General features: G+C 36.6%; 1 protein-coding gene across 4 annotated transcripts in view; it reads right to left on the bottom strand.

Moving 5' to 3' along the window:
• The window catches only part of CNKSR2 (connector enhancer of kinase suppressor of Ras 2), a 275,956-nt gene that overhangs the window by 75,535 nt on the left and 177,386 nt on the right, over positions 1–23,035 (bottom strand). For 2 of the 4 annotated variants that reach the window (XM_028122618.1, XM_028122616.1), the window contains 2 exons: positions 6,437–6,526; positions 4,697–4,911 (listed from right to left, as the gene is read on the bottom strand). In XM_028122618.1, the coding sequence (XP_027978419.1) occupies positions 4,697–4,911; positions 6,437–6,526 (305 nt within the window). The remainder of the gene's footprint in view (positions 1–4,696; positions 4,912–6,436; positions 6,527–23,035) is intronic. The other 2 variants (XM_028122619.1, XM_028122617.1) reach the window with 1 other exon arrangement.

A 23,035-nucleotide genomic window follows, 5' to 3' on the forward strand; every position in this document is an offset into this window, starting at 1 on the left:
ATTTATCAGGAGTAAAACAACAACTGAATGTTTGCCATTATATCCTAAATAACTAAGACAAACCACATAAGTGTTGGAATGTTATGAAAAGATTATCCAGATTTTTGAACACCTACTCTAAATCTGTTTTAAATAAGCCATCTAAAATCACAATCAGTTTAGGAAAGTATACCTGCATGTTGCCTGGATCCATAATCAAATTTTACTTGTTTTGGCATCTCAGCTTGTGGATTTAAAATAAGTTATTATTTTGTTTATGGATTTAGTTTAGCAGCTTTAATGTGAGACCAAGTTGTCATATGTAGAGCTTATTAAGGAAAAAAAAAAAAAAGACCCGGATCTAATCATTCTTTATCTAAAGTCTTTATCTAAAAGCTTTTATCACTACATTCGAATTTCTGTCTCCCCTCCCTCTCCCTCTACCCTCTCTCTTTCTCACAACTGCTGCCTGCCTTTTCTGCCTGTGCTCTCAAGGTCAGATGAGGGCTTTGACAGCTAACAACTCCTGCATTTTCAGACAGAGAATCAGTGAGTAGGTAAAATAAAGTTATACTCTTTTGTGAAAAATACCCTAACATACTTGGCTGACAGGTATATTGTGACCTCCCTAATGAGATGGCAGTGATACGGAGAAAGCAAGTACGAGCTGGAGCTGAAACTGAGCCAGAGTAGAGGAGGTGGGGTGGGGACTGAGGGGAAACTAATCCTCTTGCCCCTAGTGGCACCTGTGAAGCAGAGAAGTCCTGTAAATGACTCTGATTAGACCTGCTTTGATTGGAAGCCCAACATGGTAAGTGTAAGTTACCAGGCGCTTCCAATACTCTTTTAAATGTGGTGGGTAGCCAGAGGGAGGTTGCACATGATCTGTCTTCTGTAGCAGAAACCAAGACAGATGCTCCCTGGCAGAGGTGCCAGTAAGGGCAGGGTTCCAATTGTTGGAGTGAAATGGAATGTTAATCGATAAACCAAGGAAGAATTTAGTAATATGGACTAGGTAAACACGACAAGATATTTAGAGTCCGAAGGCTTTCCCCAGGCACATGGGACACTGAGACTATGGTAATAAGTTCCTGGCAATTTCCACCACAGTTACACTCCCACTGAAGGCCTGTTTGTGCTGGGCAGGACCTGAAGTAGCTGTTTGCATGCTGAGGACATCAACTGAGAGATCCTGAGAAGGACAGTGAAGTTCCTGTCACATTCACTCACTCACTCATTTATTTGTCTGTTTACTGAGCATTTGTAAGATACTATGCTTATATTAGGTGTTGAAATATAGTGAACAAAATGGAAAAACTTTCCTTTCTTGTCATGAACATGGACATGCCCTCCCTACTATGTACAAGGGAGAAAGACGCTAAGCAGATAATCACATAAATAAGTATATAATTGCAAATCATAAAAAAGGTTTTGAAGAAAATATAGAGGGTGCTAAGAGACTTTAATAGGACAAGCTTTTTTAGTTTAGAGGGTAGTGATTAGGCAAAGCCCTTCTGTAATTTCAGGTTTAGACGGGAGTCACTGGGGGTGAAGGGGGAAGGGGTAAAAGCAGTTTCAGGACAAGGCAGAGCATGTCAACAAAGGAAAGAGATGGCAAAGACCAGTGGATGATCAGGGTAGTCAGAACATAGTGAGTGAGTTCCTTTTAAACAATTTAAGGAAAAATATGCATACTGGAATAACAAATATATGGAATTAATAAAAACTGTATTTTATAATATCATAAACTTCTCAATTTTCTTTATTAATATATATACATTTCTGCTATAATTGCTAAGAGGAATGAGTCAAACAGTGAAATCAAACTGTATTTGCTTTGCTTTGTGTATTTTTATTGGGCTGCTTTCCAAAATAGACCAATGGGGATTATAATCTAGGTCTGTTTATGGGGAACCTCCCTTCCCCTCCCCCGCCACATACGCAATACAGTTTTTTTTGTAAATTGTTTAAAGGGTATTTAATGTTAATATAATCCTGCTATTAAATTCAACTAAATTTTGTCTAAATGTGAACTCAGACCATAGGGAGCTAGTATATCACAGGAGAAATAGCAGCCTATGAAACTCAGGACTCAATCTTCAGAGTCTTCTTCCACTTAAAATTGGCTGTGTTATCCAAAGGAATAACTGGTAAGAATGATTAGTGGTTCATCATGAAGGTGATTAAATATTGATATTGATCTTGTGTTTCGGGACAATTTAATGTAAGGAAAAATCCTTTAATTTTTAAATAGGTGTGCATAAACAGATTAAAAAACCATGAATTCCTACGAAGTATAAGAAACAATCATATAAGCATATGTTGTTTTGTCTTCAAGGTCCAGACAATTTTAACTACAATACTCCATAGTCTCAGCAGTAGATCATGCCAAAGAACTACTTGTGCTTTATAACAGCAGCAGATCTGTATGTTTTCCTGGAGTTAATAAAAAATAGTAACACAGAGCAAAAGAGAAATCTGGGTACAAGTCAATCCAGATACTGAAAATGTTATTAAAATCAACATATGAAGGCACATGTTTCTTAAAGTCAAGCTTTTTCAAAATTCATGCAGTCATTAAAGCATAGGTAGGAATGCCTACCATGCATACAGTGTGCAAAGACCACTCAAAGTGGGTGATCTGGGTTCTAGTCCTTACTCTCACACTTTTTTGCAACACAGTTCTGGGTAAATCACTTAACCTTTCTGAGTTTGAGTTTTGTCATTTGCCAATGTGGTTGTTGTGATGTTTGAAAGACAACAAATGTGGTCAAGCTCCCTTGATAACCATGAAGGTACTAAATAAGCACAAGGTTTATAAGGTCCTCAAGGGAACTTAGAGCCTAGTGAAAACCCCCTAATGTTTTCTCTTCTTGAGCATTGGCTATAGGCATTTGAACATTGGTTAGGCATGCACTTGGGGGCTAACAATTATTTAGCTCCTTTTAAGTCACAGAATAGAGTTAGAAAGTGTCAAGCCTTCTACTGTGGGATTAGTGGGTCAGTATTACATGGGAGGACTCTCCCCCGCCCCAACAACTAACAATATTCCTTACTGTATGCTGTTCCTCTGTCAAAAGTTAGTTGGGATAAATATCACCTATCTGGGAAATACCTTCTTACAGACTCAGGTCACATAATAAAAGTAGGAGGCAAAAGTAGACTGATTTCTTTCTTAGAATAATCTTCTAGAAGTGAAGCTACTAGACTTGGTTCTTGATACATAAAACTAAATCATGCCCTTCAGAAAAGTGGTAACAATTTATACTCCTCTGTAATATTCAATCCTCAGGATATTCCTCCTTACCAGTTTGATTCACCATTTACTATCTTCCATAAATTAATAACTCAAAATCCACAAGATTCATCTATTTTCCTTCCTCATACAGTCTACTGCTGTCTAGATGTGCTTGACAGGATGGCAAAGGCTGAGCGTTTAAATGTGCCTTCAATGGCTTACTTCTCCTCTTAGGATAAATCCAAACTCTTTAATAGTTTACATGCTCTGGGTGAAGTGGCCTCTTCTTCCTTTTGCAGCCTCATTTCCCACTACCAACCTCCCTCTCGAACAGACCAGCTGTCTCTTATGTTTAGGTCTTTGTTTGGACAACATTACTTATGACTGGAGCACCAGATTCTAGAGGAAGCTCAGTATTCAGACAGAATTTCTGACTACCGACAGCAAAAGTGGCCCGCTTCATACAGCTAAGAGTACTGATTTCAGACTGACTACAAATAACTGTGGCAAATAAAATCATTTGATTTGTCAGTCACTTAGGGGAGCAAGTTTTGACATGGGCACTATCTCTTAGAGAGGAAGAGGCTTGGGGAGGATAGAGAATGAATACCTAGAAGTGCTTATTGCTCTCCTACTTCTACCCAAATAAATGAAAATATTTTTCTATACTCTAGTTTTATGAGAGAGCTTTGGAATAACTAAGCAAATGATTTAAAAGTAGGCTCAGAAAAGTAACTCAAGTAGAAGCCATTAAATCTTTCACACCTTGTATACCTAGATGGTACACCTTCTACTGCACTGACAGATTAAAAGATCCTGTTTCATTAGAGTCACTGGCCCAGTTTCCCCTTCCCTATAATAATGTGCTATCTATGTGTTCTCATTTTTACCTTGAGCACCAAGCTCCAAGTCTAGCACATAAGAAATGCTCATGAACATATTAAAAATCCTATCTTTTTATTTATTTATTTATTTGGCAGAGAGAGAGACACAGCAAGAGAGGGAACACAAGCAGGGGGAGTGGGAGAGGGAGAAGCAGGCTCCTGGCTGAGCAGGGAGCCCGATGCGGGGCTCGATCCCAGGACCCTGGGATCATGTCCTGAGCCGAAGACAGACGCTTAATGACTGAGCCACCCAGGCGCCCCAAAAATCCTATCTTTAATGTTGAATTTTATAGCTATCTATTTACTGTTTATTATTATAGGTTATCAATCAGCTAATTAATTATTCTCCATCAATTCTGAGCATATCATTTCATTAAAAAAATCGAACCTGCTACAACATATGAACTTGTTGAATATATGACCTGAAGAACAAATCAATAAGCCATCAAGGTTTTTAAAAACATTTCTGAACTTACGATCTTTTGTGAAAATCTGGCAATAGGATAAAGATAAGCAATCTGGCCTTTACCTAAAAGAGTCATCTGCCAGGCTCCCAATAGAAGCTATAGCACAGAGTCTTTGAAATTTTACTCACATGGTATAGTGTGGTCTCTGGCACAGGCGTGCCCATGATGTCCTGTCTCAGTGCATCCATTTGCAAACTAGGTAGCAATGAATAGTGAGTCGGGCTATTACTCTTATCACTCTTCTTTTTAGACTTCTTCCCTGTGTCTTTTTTGCTGTTTCTCTGGAACATGTATTCTTCTTGAGCAATTTTTTCATTGCTCATATATCGGAGTAGGGAGTTTTCTATATAAAAAGAGATAAATACACTAATATAAATACACAAATATTCCAAATTTACCACTCTTTCCTGATTGTGCTGTTAGATTTCATTTCAGAAATGTAACTTGATTTAATTTATAAAATACCTATGTAGTGAAAATATAGAGCATCTTAATCATTTGGGATCATAGGGCAATAAGAAATAGCCTACAGATTATTTCTCTGAGTTTTATCTCTGGACCAACTATATGAGAATCACTGGGTGTGCGGCTCATAAAATTTTTAACAAGTTCCCCCAGGGGGATTCTGCTAAAAATCGATGACAAACACTGACCTATAACAGACTAGCATCCTTGGAGAAGTTAAAGCCCACATTTTGAACCAAGAGTCAGGAAACTTAGTTCATAGAATCTATGCTTAAACTGATAGCCAACACTTAGAACTTCATAAGGCATTCCCCCCCCAAGATATCATCATCATATGAAGTCCCAAAACAGTAACTCAGAAATAGCATATATGTTTCTCTTTTTATTTTTTTCTTGATTAATTCTATAACACAAATGAAGTTAGAAACTAAAGTTTGGAAAATGGAATGAATACATAGATGTAAGGGAATCTGTCAATGTTCCTGTATTTACCAACATTTTCTGAAATGTTCTCTCTATGAAATAAGTGTTAACTAGACTAATGAAGCAGATATTCAGGCTTGCTTATCCCTGTGTGGTAAATTCTGTACATCGGTTAGAAATAACAGGCAAATGAGTTAAATATATTATGAAGGAAGCTTAGTGAACTGAGGCCCTATGAATAGTTTTTGCTTTGTTTTATTTTTTATCTACAACTTTATAGCTCTATATTTCAGAAAGCGGAAGTAGCCCACCATATCCACAGCTGGTTGAATCCCATTTAGTAGTGAGACTTTGAGTGGCTCTCCTTACTGTTCACCTCAATAGCAGGATAAGTGAACATAAAAACTTACTTTTGGTAGATACTTCAAGTGTAGCCCACCCCCAAGTAAGAAGATAACCCTGAACAGCAAACAGAAGAAAAAAAAAGCAAAGTGTTTTTTTTTTTTTTCCATTTCTATATGGTTTTCACATTAGAGTCACTGGCCCAGTTTCCATTAGCTTTATTCATGTACATCAATACTCATTTTAAGACTGTACTAATATACAAAAGTGGTGAGGCTGCATTGCGGACCAATGGGGACTGATCACAAACTCTTCCTATTCACTGAACTTAATTCTTTTATGCAGTTTCACACTTCTGACGTTGTTTTCCAAATAGTGACCTTCACATAACAATCAGAGATTTATTTTTTTTATACTGTGCTTATCTACCCTGAATCCCTTAGGAGACATTCAGAGAAGATATCTATTTAATAACATATCAAGATAGTCAAACGTTGGTCTGAGTCGGTTTGGGTGTATCATAAAATCAATAAGAGAATGAAGTTTTCCACTGAAGCCATAAAACCTATTTAAAGAACATTTAAATTTGCTTTTTTGTTCCAACAACCCAGCCTACACTGAAATTCTAGAACACTTACCTCTTCTACTATCTCTCTTCATCTTATTTGGATCTTCATAGTCCCCCACCCAATTATATTCCACTGGCATAGATATAGGTCGTAGCTTGCCTAAACACAGAGAACAAAATTCACATCACATTGTTTTTCTTCCCCATGTCCGCTCATACTTAACACTGATTTTTAGCTATAGTCTGCAAAACACACTCACTCATATGCAACATTATGGTTGGCATTTGTGTAGATGAAAAATGTGTGTTTTGAGCCAGAAGGTGAAACTGCCTGTGGCAATTGGCCAGGTGATAATGCAATCTTAAGGCATCCTTTTATAAATAATAAAGAACAGCCTAGGTTTGCTCTCTCAGGAGCCCCAGATTTTAAGGGTATGGTCCTTTACAAAGAGTATCACTATTTTAGGGATTTCACTTTCTCTTCAGTCACTGGATCTCTGCCTTATTCCCCAATGCCCAAGTGTCTCCATCTTGATAGTCAGTCTCCAAGATAGTAGCCCCTTGTGTTTAACCTGCCTGCAAGGACATTAACCCACTGTGGCATGTTGGAACGCTACAATGCTAACTTCCCATCTTCACTGTGTCTTAACTCATGTCACAATACGTTTTGAATATACCACCATGCTTCAGCAATATGGCTAGATTTCCGTTTATGGCCTATAACTGGGTCTGCCCTCCCAAGCATCCTTTTTGCTATTGTGAACAAGTCTAGTTTCCAGATCCAAGTAATCACTGCTTTGGCCTGTCCTGTTTCCCTCTGTTTGTATTCTTACTAAATAGCATTTTACTTTAGCAAGCAGAACTCATGGCATAGACTTCAAGGATAACTTTTTGGTGAGGCGGCAGTGCATTATTTTCAATCAACTTGAAATTCTTGAAGCACAAAAGAGCCATAGAAAATCATACAAAGGTTTAAAAAGGATACCTAGCACAATGCCTGGCATACAATAACTGCTTAATAAATTTTAATTGAATGAAAGGCCAAGACTCACACGGGACTGGATCCTAATAATGATGATTATGATGCCTGTGATAATACTACTAAACACTTACATATCATTTACCATATGCCAAAAACTGTCTAAGGGTTTTATAAGTATTAAATTGTTTAATCCTCATAGTTATGAGAAATATACTATCATTACTCTTGTTTTACTAGATGAAGAAACTGAGACAGGTTATGTAACTGGCCCAAGGACACAGAGTTGGGACATGTGTAGTACCAGGGTTGAAACCCAGGCACTTAAACACCACTTTAAAAACGCCGTAATTCTTGGTGACTTCAATATTCACCCTCCAATATTCTGGTCTCGCAGTTTCTTGAGGTTCTCTCCTCCACCCACTCCTGTGGTCATATGCTTAACCTGTCAACTGCAAAGGCTGTAATCCCTTCTAGTATCCCACTTTTCAACTACCATCTTCTGTATTTCTAGTGCCATCCCTACAGCATTCCACGTCCAAATATCCTCCTCCTTAATCTACTGATCTTCCCACCTTCCAACACCTCTAGGTCAGTCACTGTATATCCTCTTCATTTCCTTCCTTGCCCAACTAAATTTCATGATCAATTACTATGATTGGTCCATGTATTTAAAAAAAGATTCTGTTAGGAGACTTCTAATTCTGTTCCTAAGGAAAATGTAACCTTATGGATTTATATTATGTACAATGATAGCGTTTACCTGGTATATTTTGCTAAGCTCTTTGAAAGTCTGAGAATGAACTGGATATGATAAAATTATTAATGAGCCAAAAAATTGCAGTGTTTATTTAAAAGTGGCTTTCTTTCAAGGTGTGCAAACAACTTTAAAAACAATCACCTAAGATTCCAAAATTCTCATGGAGTGGATCTCTGAACTTTTACAAGGGAGAGCTTTGGGAGAGCTGATGCAGGTCAATATATCCCTGCCCTCCCAGGGTTGGGTAAAGCTTTTAGGAAAGGTCTAGTTTTGTCATGTCTATTCAACTGCTTGGCAGAATCAATCCTCCAGATTTTCAATGTTCTGAATTCTTTGTTTTCAAAACTCCTACAACTTATTTCTTTAGAATCTGGTTTTTCAAGTAAAGTCCCTTTCAGCATGTGTGCACTGAAACTGAAGCAAGTAACAGCCCTAACACTGTTTCTACATGTCACCAAGAAAATCTTTTGGAAAGTGAACAATCCAATTAATAAGCAGTTGTTTTACTTGCTCTATATGTTATTATATGTATATGTAAAGTAGTTTGATACTTTTTAAAGAATTGATTGGTTGTTTGGAGTCAAATATATATGCACAAAGCCAAGAAGAAACATACTTCATGCATAGAATATGAAATAAATAACTGTATTCGTTGTATTTCAGGTCATCTTCTCTGAGATTCTCAAGGAGCTAAGTCATTGAGGCATGTAAGTAAGCTTTTGATATGCCTGGTTATATTACTAACTATAGGAAAAAATTTGCAGAAGATTAAACACTGGTGATTTTTTAGTAGAGTATACTGTATATTGCTAACATACAATTGAGAAAAAGGTAGTGAATTAAACAAAAACCTGAGATAAAAATCTTAATTAAAATTTACTTTTGGAGGACATCAGGCTTTTGCTTTTTACTAGTTATAAAGCTCTGAATTTAGCAATGCAAGTAAAAATACCTATTTTTAAAAGTATTATTTTTCAGTTATAAGAAATAATGTTGCTTGTAAGTATTACTCCTTTTATAAACGTTTTTATTGTGCTGAAATATTGAAACAGATTTAATAAAAGAGAATCAAGAAACGCTCATATAAACAGCAGTCCTTGGCAAACTGAAAAAACGGAGAATGGCTTAGATTATTTCTAATTCCAAATACAGAGATCCTTGATTGCAGCATGGAAATGTTTGCCACTGCACGGGTAGAGCAGTATTGTAATTTCACAAAACAGCAAAGTTCAAATGGAAAAAGAAATTTATGGTTTGTTGCTACAGTACTACTAGTCAAAAAAAAAAGAGTACTATAAGCATTATTTTAGATTTAAGTCAAATGTACGCTATTATTAATATATGCAAAGTATTTTTACGTTTGTAATGACTTTTAAAGGCTTATTAAACACATTTGACTCACTCCTTATGGAAATGTACATGTACTAATAATAAATCTCTGAAAAATAATCTGAAAAATTTTAAGACATCTCTTTAGGTAGTGACACTTGTATTTACTAATTCATGATGAAAATTAATAATAGCAGTGAAGAATACAGTAAAAAATAAAGTTAAGAGCCCTATTAAAAATTTTGCTGACCACTTCCTCTTAATTTTTTTATTCCTCCAAGCATAAAACATTTATTAATTGTAGAGTACATGTGATACCCTGTCATAAACCTTATGATATCTCTGTGCTAGGGTCTCACAGTTAAACTATTTTGTTACTTGGCTGTTCATATCTGTTTGTACATCTGGAGCTTTCTTTTTTTTTTTTAAAGATTTTATTTATTTATTTGAGAGCGAGAGAGAATGAGAGATAGAAAGCATGAGAGGGAAGAAGGAGGAGGGTCAGAGGGAGAAGCAGACTCCCTGCTGAGCAGGGACCCCGATGCGGGACTCGATCCCCGGACTCCAGGATCATGACCTGAGCCGAAGGCAGTCGTCTAACCAACTGAGCCACCCAGGCGCCCCATCTGGAGCTTTCTAACTTGGATTTCCATACAGGCAGGAATTGTGCACTGTATTTCTTACTGTATTCTAATAAATGTAGAGTTGAAAGATAATTATTTTTGGATTTTGTCTGAATTTTATTCTGAAGTTGATGGCAAATAGTTTTTTAAATTATGAACTATATTTAGCTGTAATTAAACACAAATAGAACACTAAATATAATTTTAAGAATACTGACAATGAGGGGTGCCTGAGTGGCTCAGTCAGTTAAGTGTCCAACTCTTGGTTTCAGCTCAGGTCATGGTCTTGGGGTCATGAGATCGAGCCCCAGCACCAGGCTCCATGCTCAGCGTGGAGTCTGCTTGAGATTCTTTCCCCCTCTACTCCTTCCCCCACTTGTGCTCTCTCTCTCTCTCTCTCTCAAATACATAAAAATAAATAAATAAAATCTTTTAAAAAAAGAATACTGACAATGACGGAGTACTTTATAATGATCTAAAGTACTTGTTTTAAAATGAAATTGCTATGTTTTAATATTACTATATCATATGATCTCACTGATATGAGGAATTCTTAATCTCAGGAAACAAACTGAGGGTTGCTGGAGGGGTGGGGGTGGGAGGGATGGGGGTGGCTGGGTGATAGACATTGGGGAGGGTATGTGCTATGGTGAGCGCTGTGAATTGTGTAAGACTGTTGAATCACAGACCTGTACCTCTGAAACAAATAATACGTTATATGTTTAAAAAAAATAAGATAGTAGGAAGGGAAAAATGAAGGAGGGGAAATCGGAGGGGGAGACGAACCATGAGAGACTATGGACTCCAGGAAACAAACTGAGGGTTCTAGAGCGGAGGGGGGTGGGGGGATGGGTTAGCCTGGTGATGGGTATTAAAGAGGGCACGTACTGAATGGAGCACTGGGTGTTATATGCAAATAATGAATCATGGAACACTACATCAAAAACTAATGTATGGTGATTAACATAATAAAATAAAATAAAATATTACTATATAAACTTACTTGAAAATAAATTGACATTTCCCTTAGATAATAAAGCATATTTGGTGCTTTTGCAAATGCTACAATGCCCTTTGGCAGAGCTAACTGCTCACTCTCCTGGGCTCTTTCATAGTGCTTTTGGTATATATGTATTCTTATATATTATTATACCGTATTATATCTCTCTGTTAAAGGTTTTTCTACTTTTTGGCAGAAACTAGGTCTTAGGTATCTTTGTTATGAGTGCTCCTGGCAAAGATACTGACCCAGAGCAGGTATTGATTAAAATTTTTTGAATGCTTGAAATGGAAGGATGCTAGACATTAGGGATATTCCAAATTACTAGGCCCTTCACTGGATTCTAGTCCCTCTTACTTACTCAAAAGTATCTCTTGTGCAATGCTTGCTTCTTTCTCCTGCAGCATCAATTTTTCCCTTTCTACCCAATGATTCCAATTAGCAAATAAACATGCCGCAATTTCTCCAATCTTTAAAAAACAAAACCACCACCTGTCTTCACCAACAAAGTACCACTCAACTACCACCTCATTTCTCTGCTCCCCTTTACAGAAAAACTCCTAGAATATAAAACTTGTTTATGTTCTCATTCTCTAATTCCTCTCCTTTTTTTCTAGATTTATTGAGGCATGATCGACAAATAAAAATGTTATATATTAAGGCTGTACAACATGATTTTTTAAGGTGTGCAATGTGATGATTTAATGTACATATACATTGTGAAGTGATGACCACAATCCAATTAACACATCCTTCACCTCACATGATTACCATCTGTATGTGTGGATATGTGTGGTGAAAACACTTGAGATCTACACTCAAATTTCAAGTATAAAATAGAAAACAGTGTTGAGGTTCCTCAAAACAAGAACAAAAACAAAACCACAGAGCTACCATATGATCCAGCAACCCTACTTTTGGGTATATATCCAAAGAAAATGAAATTAGTATCTCAAAGAGATATATGCACTCCCATATTCATTGTAGCATTATTCATAATAGCTAAGACATGGAAACAATCTAAGCGTCCATTAATGGATGAGTGAATAAAGAAAATGTGGTATATGTATACAACAGAGTATTATTCAGCCATAAAAAGATGGAAATCCTAAATTTGTGATAGCATGGATGAATCTGAAGGACATTATGCTGAATGAAATAAGCCAGACACAGAAAGACAAATAGTGTAGGATCCCACTTTTATGTGGCATCTCCTCCTCGCTCTTTCTTGAACCTTCTCTGATTAAGCTCTTGCCCCCAAAACTATACCAAAACTGCTATTGTCAAGTTCACTAGCACCTTCATGTTACTAAATCCAATAGACAATTCTTAGAACCTTTGACTTTTCTGACCTATCTGTAGCATTTGATGCAGAGGATTGCTCCCTTCTTTGAAACATTTTCTTCATCTGGTACCCAGGACTCTGTCCTCTGATTTTCCTCTCCTCTTCTCTTGCTAAATTCACACACACCCTTGAGAGCTAAGTGAAAATGTCATTTCTTCAGGGACGCTCTCCTTGACCTCTTATTCTAGGTTGGGTTTCTCTGTATTTGTTATCATTTTCTGTTGTAGTTTTTCTTCATAGCATGCCATTTATAGTCAAACAAGTATTTATTAAATTAGTTGCTTGAATTCTGCCCCTCTTCTAGAATGTAAATTTCACAGGGGAAATTTCTCTGTAGTTTACTGTGGTATCTCCAGCACATAGCACAGCGCCTTAAACACAGTAACTGTTCAATACTTAGCGACTAATTACTTGTTAAGAAAGTAAACAGGGGACCTTCCTCACACACTGGACTGAGAAGTGTCCAAGCTATACCATTAATTTTTATTTTCATAGTTTCCTTCTCCTTCCTTCCTGTCAACTTTCCATTCCCCTCCCCCTCCTTTTTCCTTCCCTTCCCCTCCCTCCCTCCCTTCCTTCTAATGTAGGTTGTCAACCTGACCAACCTCCTTCATTTCTAACAAATCAAGCCTTAGAGAGCAGTTTTGTAATACGTCAGAACTAGGAGTCCAGGGGCGCCTGGGTGGCTCAGTCGGTTGAGCATCTGCCTTCGGCTCAGGTTGTGATCTCGGGGTCCTGGGATCGAGCCCCGCCTCGGGCTCCCTGCTCCGCGGGGAGTCTGCTCCTCCTTCTCCCACTCCCCCTCCCCCCCATGCACATGCTCTCTCAAATAAATAAATAAAATAAAATAAAAGAACTAGGATATGCCTTCTGATATGTAGAAACATTCCTATATTAGGCTACCCATGATGTCTGTTGAAATACCGTTGAATTGCTGCCTTTTTCAATTGTATTTATCCCCCCTTTTTAACTCTCCTCAGACATGCTAAAATCATTAAATTTCAGGGTGATAAGCAGAACCTGAGAAGCGATCTTCTCTCTTACAGTTGCCAAAGAGTTGAAAAAAAGACTGCAGAGAAATCTGACGTACCCTTTAACGCTCACAGAAAAAGCTTTCTCTAGAGTCTAAGGAGAAAAAAATATATACATATACACACACATATACACATCTGTTCTGAATATTTTAGCCAATATTTTGATGAAAATGAGTGTAGTAAGGAATGTTAAGCTACAAGCATGCCACATATACCCATCAAACTCCCCACATACCAGACAGAAAAATTACTTTCAGATGGTTGACTGCATATCTAGGAAAACATCCCGAGGTAATTTAAGGTAGACAATAACACATTTAAAGAGGAATAAAATGGAAATGAATGGAAAGCCAGTAATTTTTTAAGAATAAAGGCAACATATCTGGATCTAATAAAATAAGTAAAAACAGGCACTTTGATCTTTAGGGCCATATTTTTTGAATTTCATTTTTGGATAAAAGAGCGTGGGAAAAAGTTGGATTGTAAACATTGCAATGTGATGATTATTTAAGTATTGGCTTTAAAGCCTTATAATAATCTAAATCAAATACAAACCCAATTATTATTAACTTGAAATCTTTTCAGTTTCATTAATGGAGAACAAAAACAATTAAAACCTCAAAGAATAAGCTACATCTTGTTTTTAAATTTTCCTATTGTTTTCTAAAAGTGATCTAGACTTTAAACGGAAGTAACATAAAAGTTACTGAAGGAGAAAATTTTGAACTGTATCAAAAATTATACGGGACTTTTAACACTTGATTTCAAGGCTAATTATATTTTGAACCAGATTACCTTTTGTAAACATTCTACCAAGAGAACAACTATGCAGTACACACTGGAGTTTTGAAAGACAGGTTTTTCTAAGTTGAAATGTTTGCCACTGTGCATAGAGTCACTTCTGCATTAGAGGGGTGTGAGGACTAGGAAAGATTCAGACAGTTTGAATACTGTTTAAGTGGCAAAAGACTTCTGGGTCCTCCTCTGAAGGCTCTGGTGGGTAAAAAAAAATGAGCTATGCTAAAATACCATTGCCCCATGCTGTGCTCAGCATTAATACAGTCGTGGACAAGAAAGATGACATGAGTATATAAATGTTACTTGGTTAAAAACATCCAATTTTCAAGTTAAACAACCACAAATTAAAGCCCTGTGTTTTTATTTTATTTTTTTTGTAGTTTCAAGTTTTTGTTTAAATTCCAGTTAGTTAACATACAGTATAACATCAGTCACTCTATTTTACAAAAATCTTAGTAAAGCAGTGTCTTGAAAATCTTATCAACATATGGAAGAGAGTCCCCTTTTCTCATGAAGAGTGAAAAAGACAATGATTAAGACTGAAATAAACAGACTGACATCTTGTAATAACTTTATAATTCCTTTCACATAATTTTCTGTTCGGGATTACATTAGTCAGTAAAGCTGGCAAGGAAGGGAGAAATGAAAACTTAGACACACCAAAGTTAATTCCTCAGGATTTCACCAGTAGTCAGTGTTGGAGTCAGCCCACGAATATACTGTCAACCCCTATCCCAGTGCTCTCTGTGCTATATCACATTGCCTTGGTGATGAACTCAAGAACACCACATTACACAGAAATCCAATTCTTTTATCTTCAAAAATAATTCAATGACATGTATGATTACTGCTTTGGTTTAAGTATCCTTCCCGCCAATATGCAACTCTTTCTTAAAAACTATGTGAAGAACTAATGGAGGATTAGAACATAAATTGTGGATTTGCTTTGTATTTGCTGTCCATCACCTTAACAAAGATGGAAAATACATTGCTTTGACATGATGTCTCAACTTGTAAGGTTAGAGACTTATAAAACAATGCTAGGTTATCATATGTAAACTTTTAAATGCTTGTATATTGCCTTAATTATTTGCTCTAATGTCTCCAGTCTTTAAGGTAATCAGTGTACAATTTTTGGTTATCTCTTCTTTAACAAGTTTCAATATAACACTTGACATTTTCTACCCCCTTCCCTCTCTCCCGCGCCAGGGATCTATTTCTTCCATGATGTCCGGCAAACTGTTTCGCAGTGAAACCAGTAATTCTACAAGGAGCCTGGAAGATAAAATGCCATGCACTGATCTCTCCAGTTAGTATTTATTACTTGAGTTTGGACTTTTATCACAAATAAGATTTACTCTAGAAAATGGCTTTTCTGCAAGATAAAACTGAAGATGACAATCAACACACTGTCTGCTGGGATAGGCTTTGACTTAAGAATAGAGGCTTTTCCAGGGGCACCTGGGTAACTCAATCAGTTAAACACCCGGCTCTTGATTTCAGCTCAGGTCATGATCTCAGGGTTGTGAGATTGAGCCTCCATGTCAGTCTCTGTGCTGGGCGTGGAGCCGGCTTCAGATTCTCTCTCTCCCTGCCCCTCCGACCCCCTCAAAAAGAATAGAGGCCTTTCCAGATCTATTAAGTCAGATGTTTGGAACTTAAAACACAAAGAAATTTTTATCATTGGTATATTGGTCTTTAAGAGGAGCTACAAAAGTCTATTTTAGCATTTTCCAAAATATATTCTGTCAAACCTTCCATTGGGAGCTTAATAAGTATTTTGTGACCAAAACCAAAAAAGCCTCAATGTACAAATATGGGAAACAATAAGCTAACCCAAATTCAAGAAGACCTTCAAAGCCTTTAGTCTGCGAACATGCACTTATTAATCGCCAAGAAGGGGATAAAATATTCAGAGCTTCCGAATCATATTTAACCAGATAGCCTCTTTGTTTTACAAACATTCTCTTTTAGAACTAGAGACCTGAAGAACATATTTGGGAAAATGATGGATCCTTAATCCACGTTGTGATGTGAAAGCTAACAGTAACCACTCTTTTAAATTTTACCTAGCTGCCATTGATTACATTTTTTTCCCATAGGGGAAAATGCATTTTGATTTCAACTAGGGACAATGGGTCCCCTCCTGCTCCAGGGAATGTCACGATTGGGTTTTCTATTGTAGAGCAGGGTAGGTCATTCCAGACACTCACAACATTATATTACTTCTGTCCAGAGACTATGTTAATTGTGAGTAAATGTAAGTCTCTTTCCAGGGCAATAATTTCACAGATTCTTTGAACTAAAAAAAAAAAAAAAAAAGGCAACTGGCCCTGTGTCATACAAGGGCTCCTTGATTTTCTAGTCATAAATATCTGCTTCTGTATTAAATCTGTCTGCATTTGATTCTTCTTACGTTAGCTAAGGGTTTCTCTATAGCAGCACTCTTGACATTGTGGACTTGATCATTTTTTATTGCTGGGAGCTGTCCTGGTCTTTGTAGGATGTGTACTAGCATCCCGGGCCTCTATCCACTACATGCCAGTAGCATTTCCACCTGTAATGACATTGTACTCGTTATGACAACTACAAATGTCCCCCCAAATTGCAAATGTGCCCTGGAGGGCAATACTGACCCCAGTTGAGAATCACTGAGTTAGACTGTTTCTATTCTTGGCTTCCCATATTGTCTTTAAGGGAAGGACTATTTCACCTAGTTCATATCTTTGTGTTGATGAATTCATTTGAAGAGTTACTTTTTTCCTGACAGTTGCATCAGTTTTGTTGACTTGGTTTGCTAATCTTTCCATACTACCCACATATTGATACTCTGGAACTTGGTTAAGAGTTCCTTTTTCTTAATCTTATTATTTTATCCATTACCTAGCCCTTTAATTTGTTCAAGCTGATTGTTTTCTTTCCTGGTTTCATTTTTTGAGAGTCTCCAACTATTTTATTTATTCTACATATTATTTTTGCTCTCCTTCCCCCACCCCTAGCAATTAAACTTAAAAAAGGTGTGGGGTCTGAACTGTTTTCAGAATTCTGATGCTGTGAGGTTTTACTTAGACCCTTCTGTCCAGAGTATGACCTAGTGGTTTCCATAATGGAACTTAAAAAGAAGATTTGGATCAGGGTAGTTTTTAGTGTTATTACCTATTTGAATGCTCTTCCTTCTACTTTTCAAAACCAAACCAACAGAAACAGACCAACACTATTCATATTTCTTTTAATTGTTATGATTTAAATGGCTGGTTAGTGGGTAGGTAAAGGGATCAAAGCAAGGGAATATTTCCAGCCCTTTTGTCCTTTATTAAATCCCTCCACAGGGAGAGGATGAAGTGTTAATTTGATCTCTAGGCACTTGACAATCTTTGGAACATTTTCATTTATGAGCAGGAGTAATTCCCTACGCCATTTAGGCACTATTTCCTGAGCACTTTCCATGCGGCAAAAATAGTACTAAGTACTAGACATACATTATCTCATTTAACCCTCATAAAAACACCATGAGTAATCCTGCCATCCCATTTTACAGGTAAGGAAACAAAAACATACAAAGGCTCAATTTCAAGGTCAATCAGTTATTAAATTAAAGGCCAACCTGTGACACCAAATTCAGATCTGAGCTCAAAACTCATGCTCTGCTATTTCTATCAGTAAAATTGCACAAATTAGGGAAGAGTGCCTCCTCTTGCTGATTACTCTGGTATTTACATTAGGAACAGACAAGTTTCTATTTCTCTCAAAATATTGCTGAACTACTTTTCAATCCATTACATGGTCCCTTATCACTATCAGCTTGATGTTCAAAATTATTTTGTGAAGCCAATCAACATGCAGTCTTTATGAACTGTATTAAGTAAGTCCAAAGGAAAAAGAATTCCTATGGGTACAGTATACATCTCATATTTCTACATTTTTGATTCACTAATTTCTATTTCTATGGTTAGTTCTACTTTGGAAGTGGTACATTTTCCTTGAACAAAGACATTTCCTGTGGTTAGAATCCCGATTTCTTTTCTTTGTAGCATAGCTGATGAATGACAGCTGAATTTTTACCTGATTAGGAAGACAATTTACATTTAAAAATCACAGGAAAGAGAGAAGGCTTATATTCAGAAATAAAGAAGTATGAATGTATTGTGTATACGTGATCCTTTAAGAAATGTTTTAAACAGTGCTATTAATTATAATTTAACTGGCAAAAAGGTAGAATGATATTGTAAGACAAAGATGACCCTGGAACCTATGGATAATTTCCTCTCCTCACACCAATAGAACAGTTCAAAGTGTCACTGCCCATAAGTTCTTCACCATGCTGGTTTAAGTCATTTCAAGCCATTTGCTATTCATGTGGATATGGGACATGGTAGTTTTCTCTTGTCCCAAGTACTCGAGTGGAAAATGTTCAGGTACAATGTTATAGAAATTAATCTTCCTCAGTGCAAGATATGTACAAATAACATTGAGGAGGAACATTTTTAAAATAACAACTCTGCACTCATTCATGTGTTTTTTGTGAGGTCCTAGAATCTCAATAAATCAGACAAGTCTGGATTCCTTCAAACCAATACTATTATGTGATATTACTGTAAAAAAATATGTGTTCCTCCTATTCTTATAAAATATGACGACTCAACAGCCACAAAGTGACTCAGCCAACTGTGTCTACTTTTACCAGGTTTCTAGGCATAGAAATGTGGTATGATGGAATAGCAAGGGCAAACAGTCTGTGAACCGCAAAAGGGAAAGCTAATGGGGAAAAGTTGCCAAGCAACTGATCTCATCAAATTCGACCCTTTACCTCTGAAGCATGAGCAGATGAGACCAACTAGTTAAAGTGATTTAATGCCGTCCTCTTTACCCCTCTTCTCGTTTTCACATTAAAGTTACTTTTTTAAAAACTGTTTATTCACCTTGTCTAATTCTTCAAAGAATTTAAAATGGCTGATATTATTATTATTTATGCACTGAGATCTTCAAGTTCTTTTGGTTTTTCCCCCAGCTGTATTGAGGTATAAATAAAAATTGTATCTATTTAAGGTGTACAACGTGATGATTTGATATATAGAGAATTATGAAATGACCACAATCAAGCTATTTTAACCATCCATCACCTCACAGAGTTACCTTTTTTCTGTGAGGTGAGAATACTTCATATGTATTCTCTTAGCAACACTGAAGTTTCTGTGCAACAGCGACAATGATGAAAATCAATACCTATAGCACATACTGGGCACTTTCCAGGCGATTTACAATGCGCTGTCATGAAATTCTCACAAAAAGTCTATGAGACAGGTATTATCATCTTCATTTAACAAAGGAGAAAATTGACGCCAACATCCCCAAGCTCACACTAGAGTAATTAGATAAAAGACAGGGTTACCAAGTAGGGCTTGGTGCTACTAACAGCCAGTGCTAGTAAACACTGACCTAGGCTGTTTCCCCCGCTCTGTGTTTCCAGAAGTTAGTCTCATCTATCTTTTTAGGAAAGTAAAACCTATTTTATGTTCTCAGATTTAAAAAGGACGTAACACATTGTTGCTAATTTTACCCCTCAATTTAGCTACCTTTTCCTAAGGTCTGTAAGGGCCATGTCCACGTAAAAACATACTTACTCTAATGCCAATAAATACAGAACAACATACACAAGAACATACAAAATCAGACCTACTTCTGCTTGCTTGAAATCAAATGCTTAAATTTGGAAGGAGTAATACAATTTCTGGAAATTATTTCTCTACAATTTAGCAAATTACTTTCATCACATTTAGCTAGCTAGTACCACTGGTAGAGTCCCACAAATATCTCAGCTCTACTACTTACTAGTTGGGTAGGTTATTTAATCCATCAGTAAAATAAGGATTCTATTAGGACTGATTTCACGGGTTGTTGTGAGGATTAAATGGGTCAATGCCTTTGAAAGGCTTAGCACAATGCCTGGCATGTATAAAAGCTCACAGGTATTACTGACTAATTTCTAGAAGGCCATCTGTTGTCTATCCATATTATACTGGTCTGATAGTTTAGGGTAAATAATTGTTCTTCTTTTAACTTACTCTTAGCAACAACTAGTGGGTCTATGATATAAAATGAGAACCTTGGCTAAAAAAGTGTATTTTAATGTCCACAGTTGGGATATTTTCAGGTATTTTTCTTTACATGTGTGTTTCTTTGTCACTGTGTTCAATAGCAGAGCTTCCCTAAATATTTTTGTTTTATATATCAAACTTTAAAATATGAATGTACTAAGACAATAGGACAAGTATATACATATTTAACCAAAAGCACATAATAAGAACTGAATCATGTTTCTCAAAATCCTAGCTATACTCTTACAATCTTAACTCTAAACTTCTTGGAATAAACAGGTAATCTGGGGAGTTAATAGGAGAGAATGGTGGCTAAGCTCATATACAAGATAAGGGTATTTGTGACTAAGAAGTAAGTTGAGCACTGTAAGCCTAAAGGACTTACTCATTACATTTTAAGGCATCACATAAGTGCTAACATGTTAATTACTGTCATTTCTAGAAAGCATGAAACATGAACATTTTTGTACTTTAGGGCTTTTTTGTAATATACTTCAAAAGAATCATGTATCTTTGGTCATTATTTATTTAGAGATTTATTTATTTGAGAGAGATAGAGTGAGCAAGCGAGAGTAGGGGGAGGGGAAGAGGGAAAGGGAGAAGCAGACTCCCGGCTGAACGTGGAGCCTGAAGCAGGGCTCGATCCAAGGACCCTGAGATCATGACCTGAGCTGAAACCAAGAGTCATATGCTTAAATGACTGAGGCACCCAGGCACCCCTATTATCATTATTTTTTAAATCTAAGGAAATACTGTCACACTTGGGAGTCTGGACTCTGAAAAACAAACTGAGGGTTCTAGAGGGGAGGAGGGATGGGTTAGCCTGGTGATGGGTATTAAAGAGGGCACATTGTGCGTGGAGCACTGGGTGTTACACGCAAGCAATGAATCATGGAACTCTACATCAAAAACTAATGATGTAATGTATGGTGATTAACATAACATAATAAAAAAAACACAATAAAACAAAACAAACAAACAAAAAAGAAGTCATTGATAATTGCTTATCAAGTTTTGGAATAATTTGTATTGGGACCTTTAGTTTCTGGGCTGAAAGATTTACACAAATCCTCAGACCTCACACCTATGTTTGAGAAGGTATCATGTATTTGGTGGGGAAAACTAACATTTAGAAATCCTAGAGGATGACTACTCATCATTTAAAACTCAGCACAAAAGTCACTTTTAGTTATGTGACTTCCCAGGAAGATTCTGGGGCTTCAGCTCCTAGGCTACCGTACTACTTTGTTCACATATTCCTACTTACCTAAAGTTATTACAATGCATCTCCTTATTTGTTTCTTCCCTCTAGGTGATGACTGCCTTCCAGGGAAAATTTATGTTTTATTCACCTTCGAATCCCCAGTGACTGGATGACTTTATGTACACAACAAATATGTGCTGAATGAATTAAGAAATGAATTAATCTTTGGGAAAATTAAGGACACAAATTCATGTGTGTGACAGGCAGAATTTATTACTTATGATCTGATTTTGAAAAAGTTTTAATACATTAAACTGCTAGTTACCTGGCACAACCTACAGGTTGTATTAGAAAATCTTCACTGAAGCATCTGTAAGTATTTCCACTGAAGGTTCAGATTACATTTCATGTTCAAAAGTTAAAAAAAAACCCTTCCAGGATCAAAAGTAAAATAACCTTTTTAAAAAACTTCCTATGCTCCTTTTAAGCATATATATATATATATATATATATATATATATTTCTTTTCTCCTAAGTTATTTATAAAAATCTATCATATCGGGTGCCTGGATGGTGCAGTCGATTAAGTGACCAACTCTTGGTTTCAGCTCAAGTCGTGATCTCAGGGTCATATGACTGAGCCCTGCCCTGTGTCAGGCTCCCTGCTTAGTGCAGAGTCTGCTTGAGACTCTTTCTCCCTCTCCCTCTGCCCCTCCCCTCCATGCTCTTTCTTTCTCTCTCTCTCATATAAATAAATCTCTAAAAAATATATATCTATAGGATATCTTAATTTTCTAAAATTTAAAACAGTATTCTATTTTCTTGGGAGAGATAGGATTTGTGGAACATGATGACACTAGGTGGTTTAAAACTGTAGTCTGAAGAGACTAACAATTCAGCTTTTCAAGTAGAACCAAGTAACCATTTTTTATAAAGCTATCAGTAATCAACTTCATCTGATGACTATAATTTCCCCTTAAACATTCTTATCTACTTCAAAATAAGTAGAAAACAGCCCCAAAATTCTAAGAGATTAAAAAAAAGATGTGATATACATTACTGCCTATCCAGTAACAGGTAGTCAATAAGTATTTGTGGAATGAATGAATAAAAATAAAGATCTTATGTGATAAAACAGGGGTAGGCATAACAAAGATGGCAGGTCTCTGCACCGCTCTGTACTGCAGAGGTTTACAATATAATAGGGAAGAAAAGCAAAGGTGCAAATACCTTCAAATTATGAGTTTAAAAAAAGTGTCCACAGAACAGTATAATTGAGGAGCTATGCTAAAAAATTCATTACTTATTATGATAAAAAAAAAGCACACGTACAGAGAATAACACAAGGTAAGTAAGGTTCCTATTCTTTAGGACCATTTTGGGCAAAACTTCTCATACATAATTATTACCAAAGAGCTGTAAGGAAATCAGGCACATGTAGTAAGGTACATGATGACCAATCATTTGGGATCACAGGAGGAAGACATATGGCCATGGTGGAC

Source organism: Eumetopias jubatus, unplaced genomic scaffold, assembly GCF_037043125.1.
Source record: "Eumetopias jubatus isolate StellerSeaLion01/CBP00866 unplaced genomic scaffold, mEumJub1_p1.0 scaffold_11, whole genome shotgun sequence".
Classification (NCBI taxonomy): domain Eukaryota; kingdom Metazoa; phylum Chordata; class Mammalia; order Carnivora; family Otariidae; genus Eumetopias; species Eumetopias jubatus.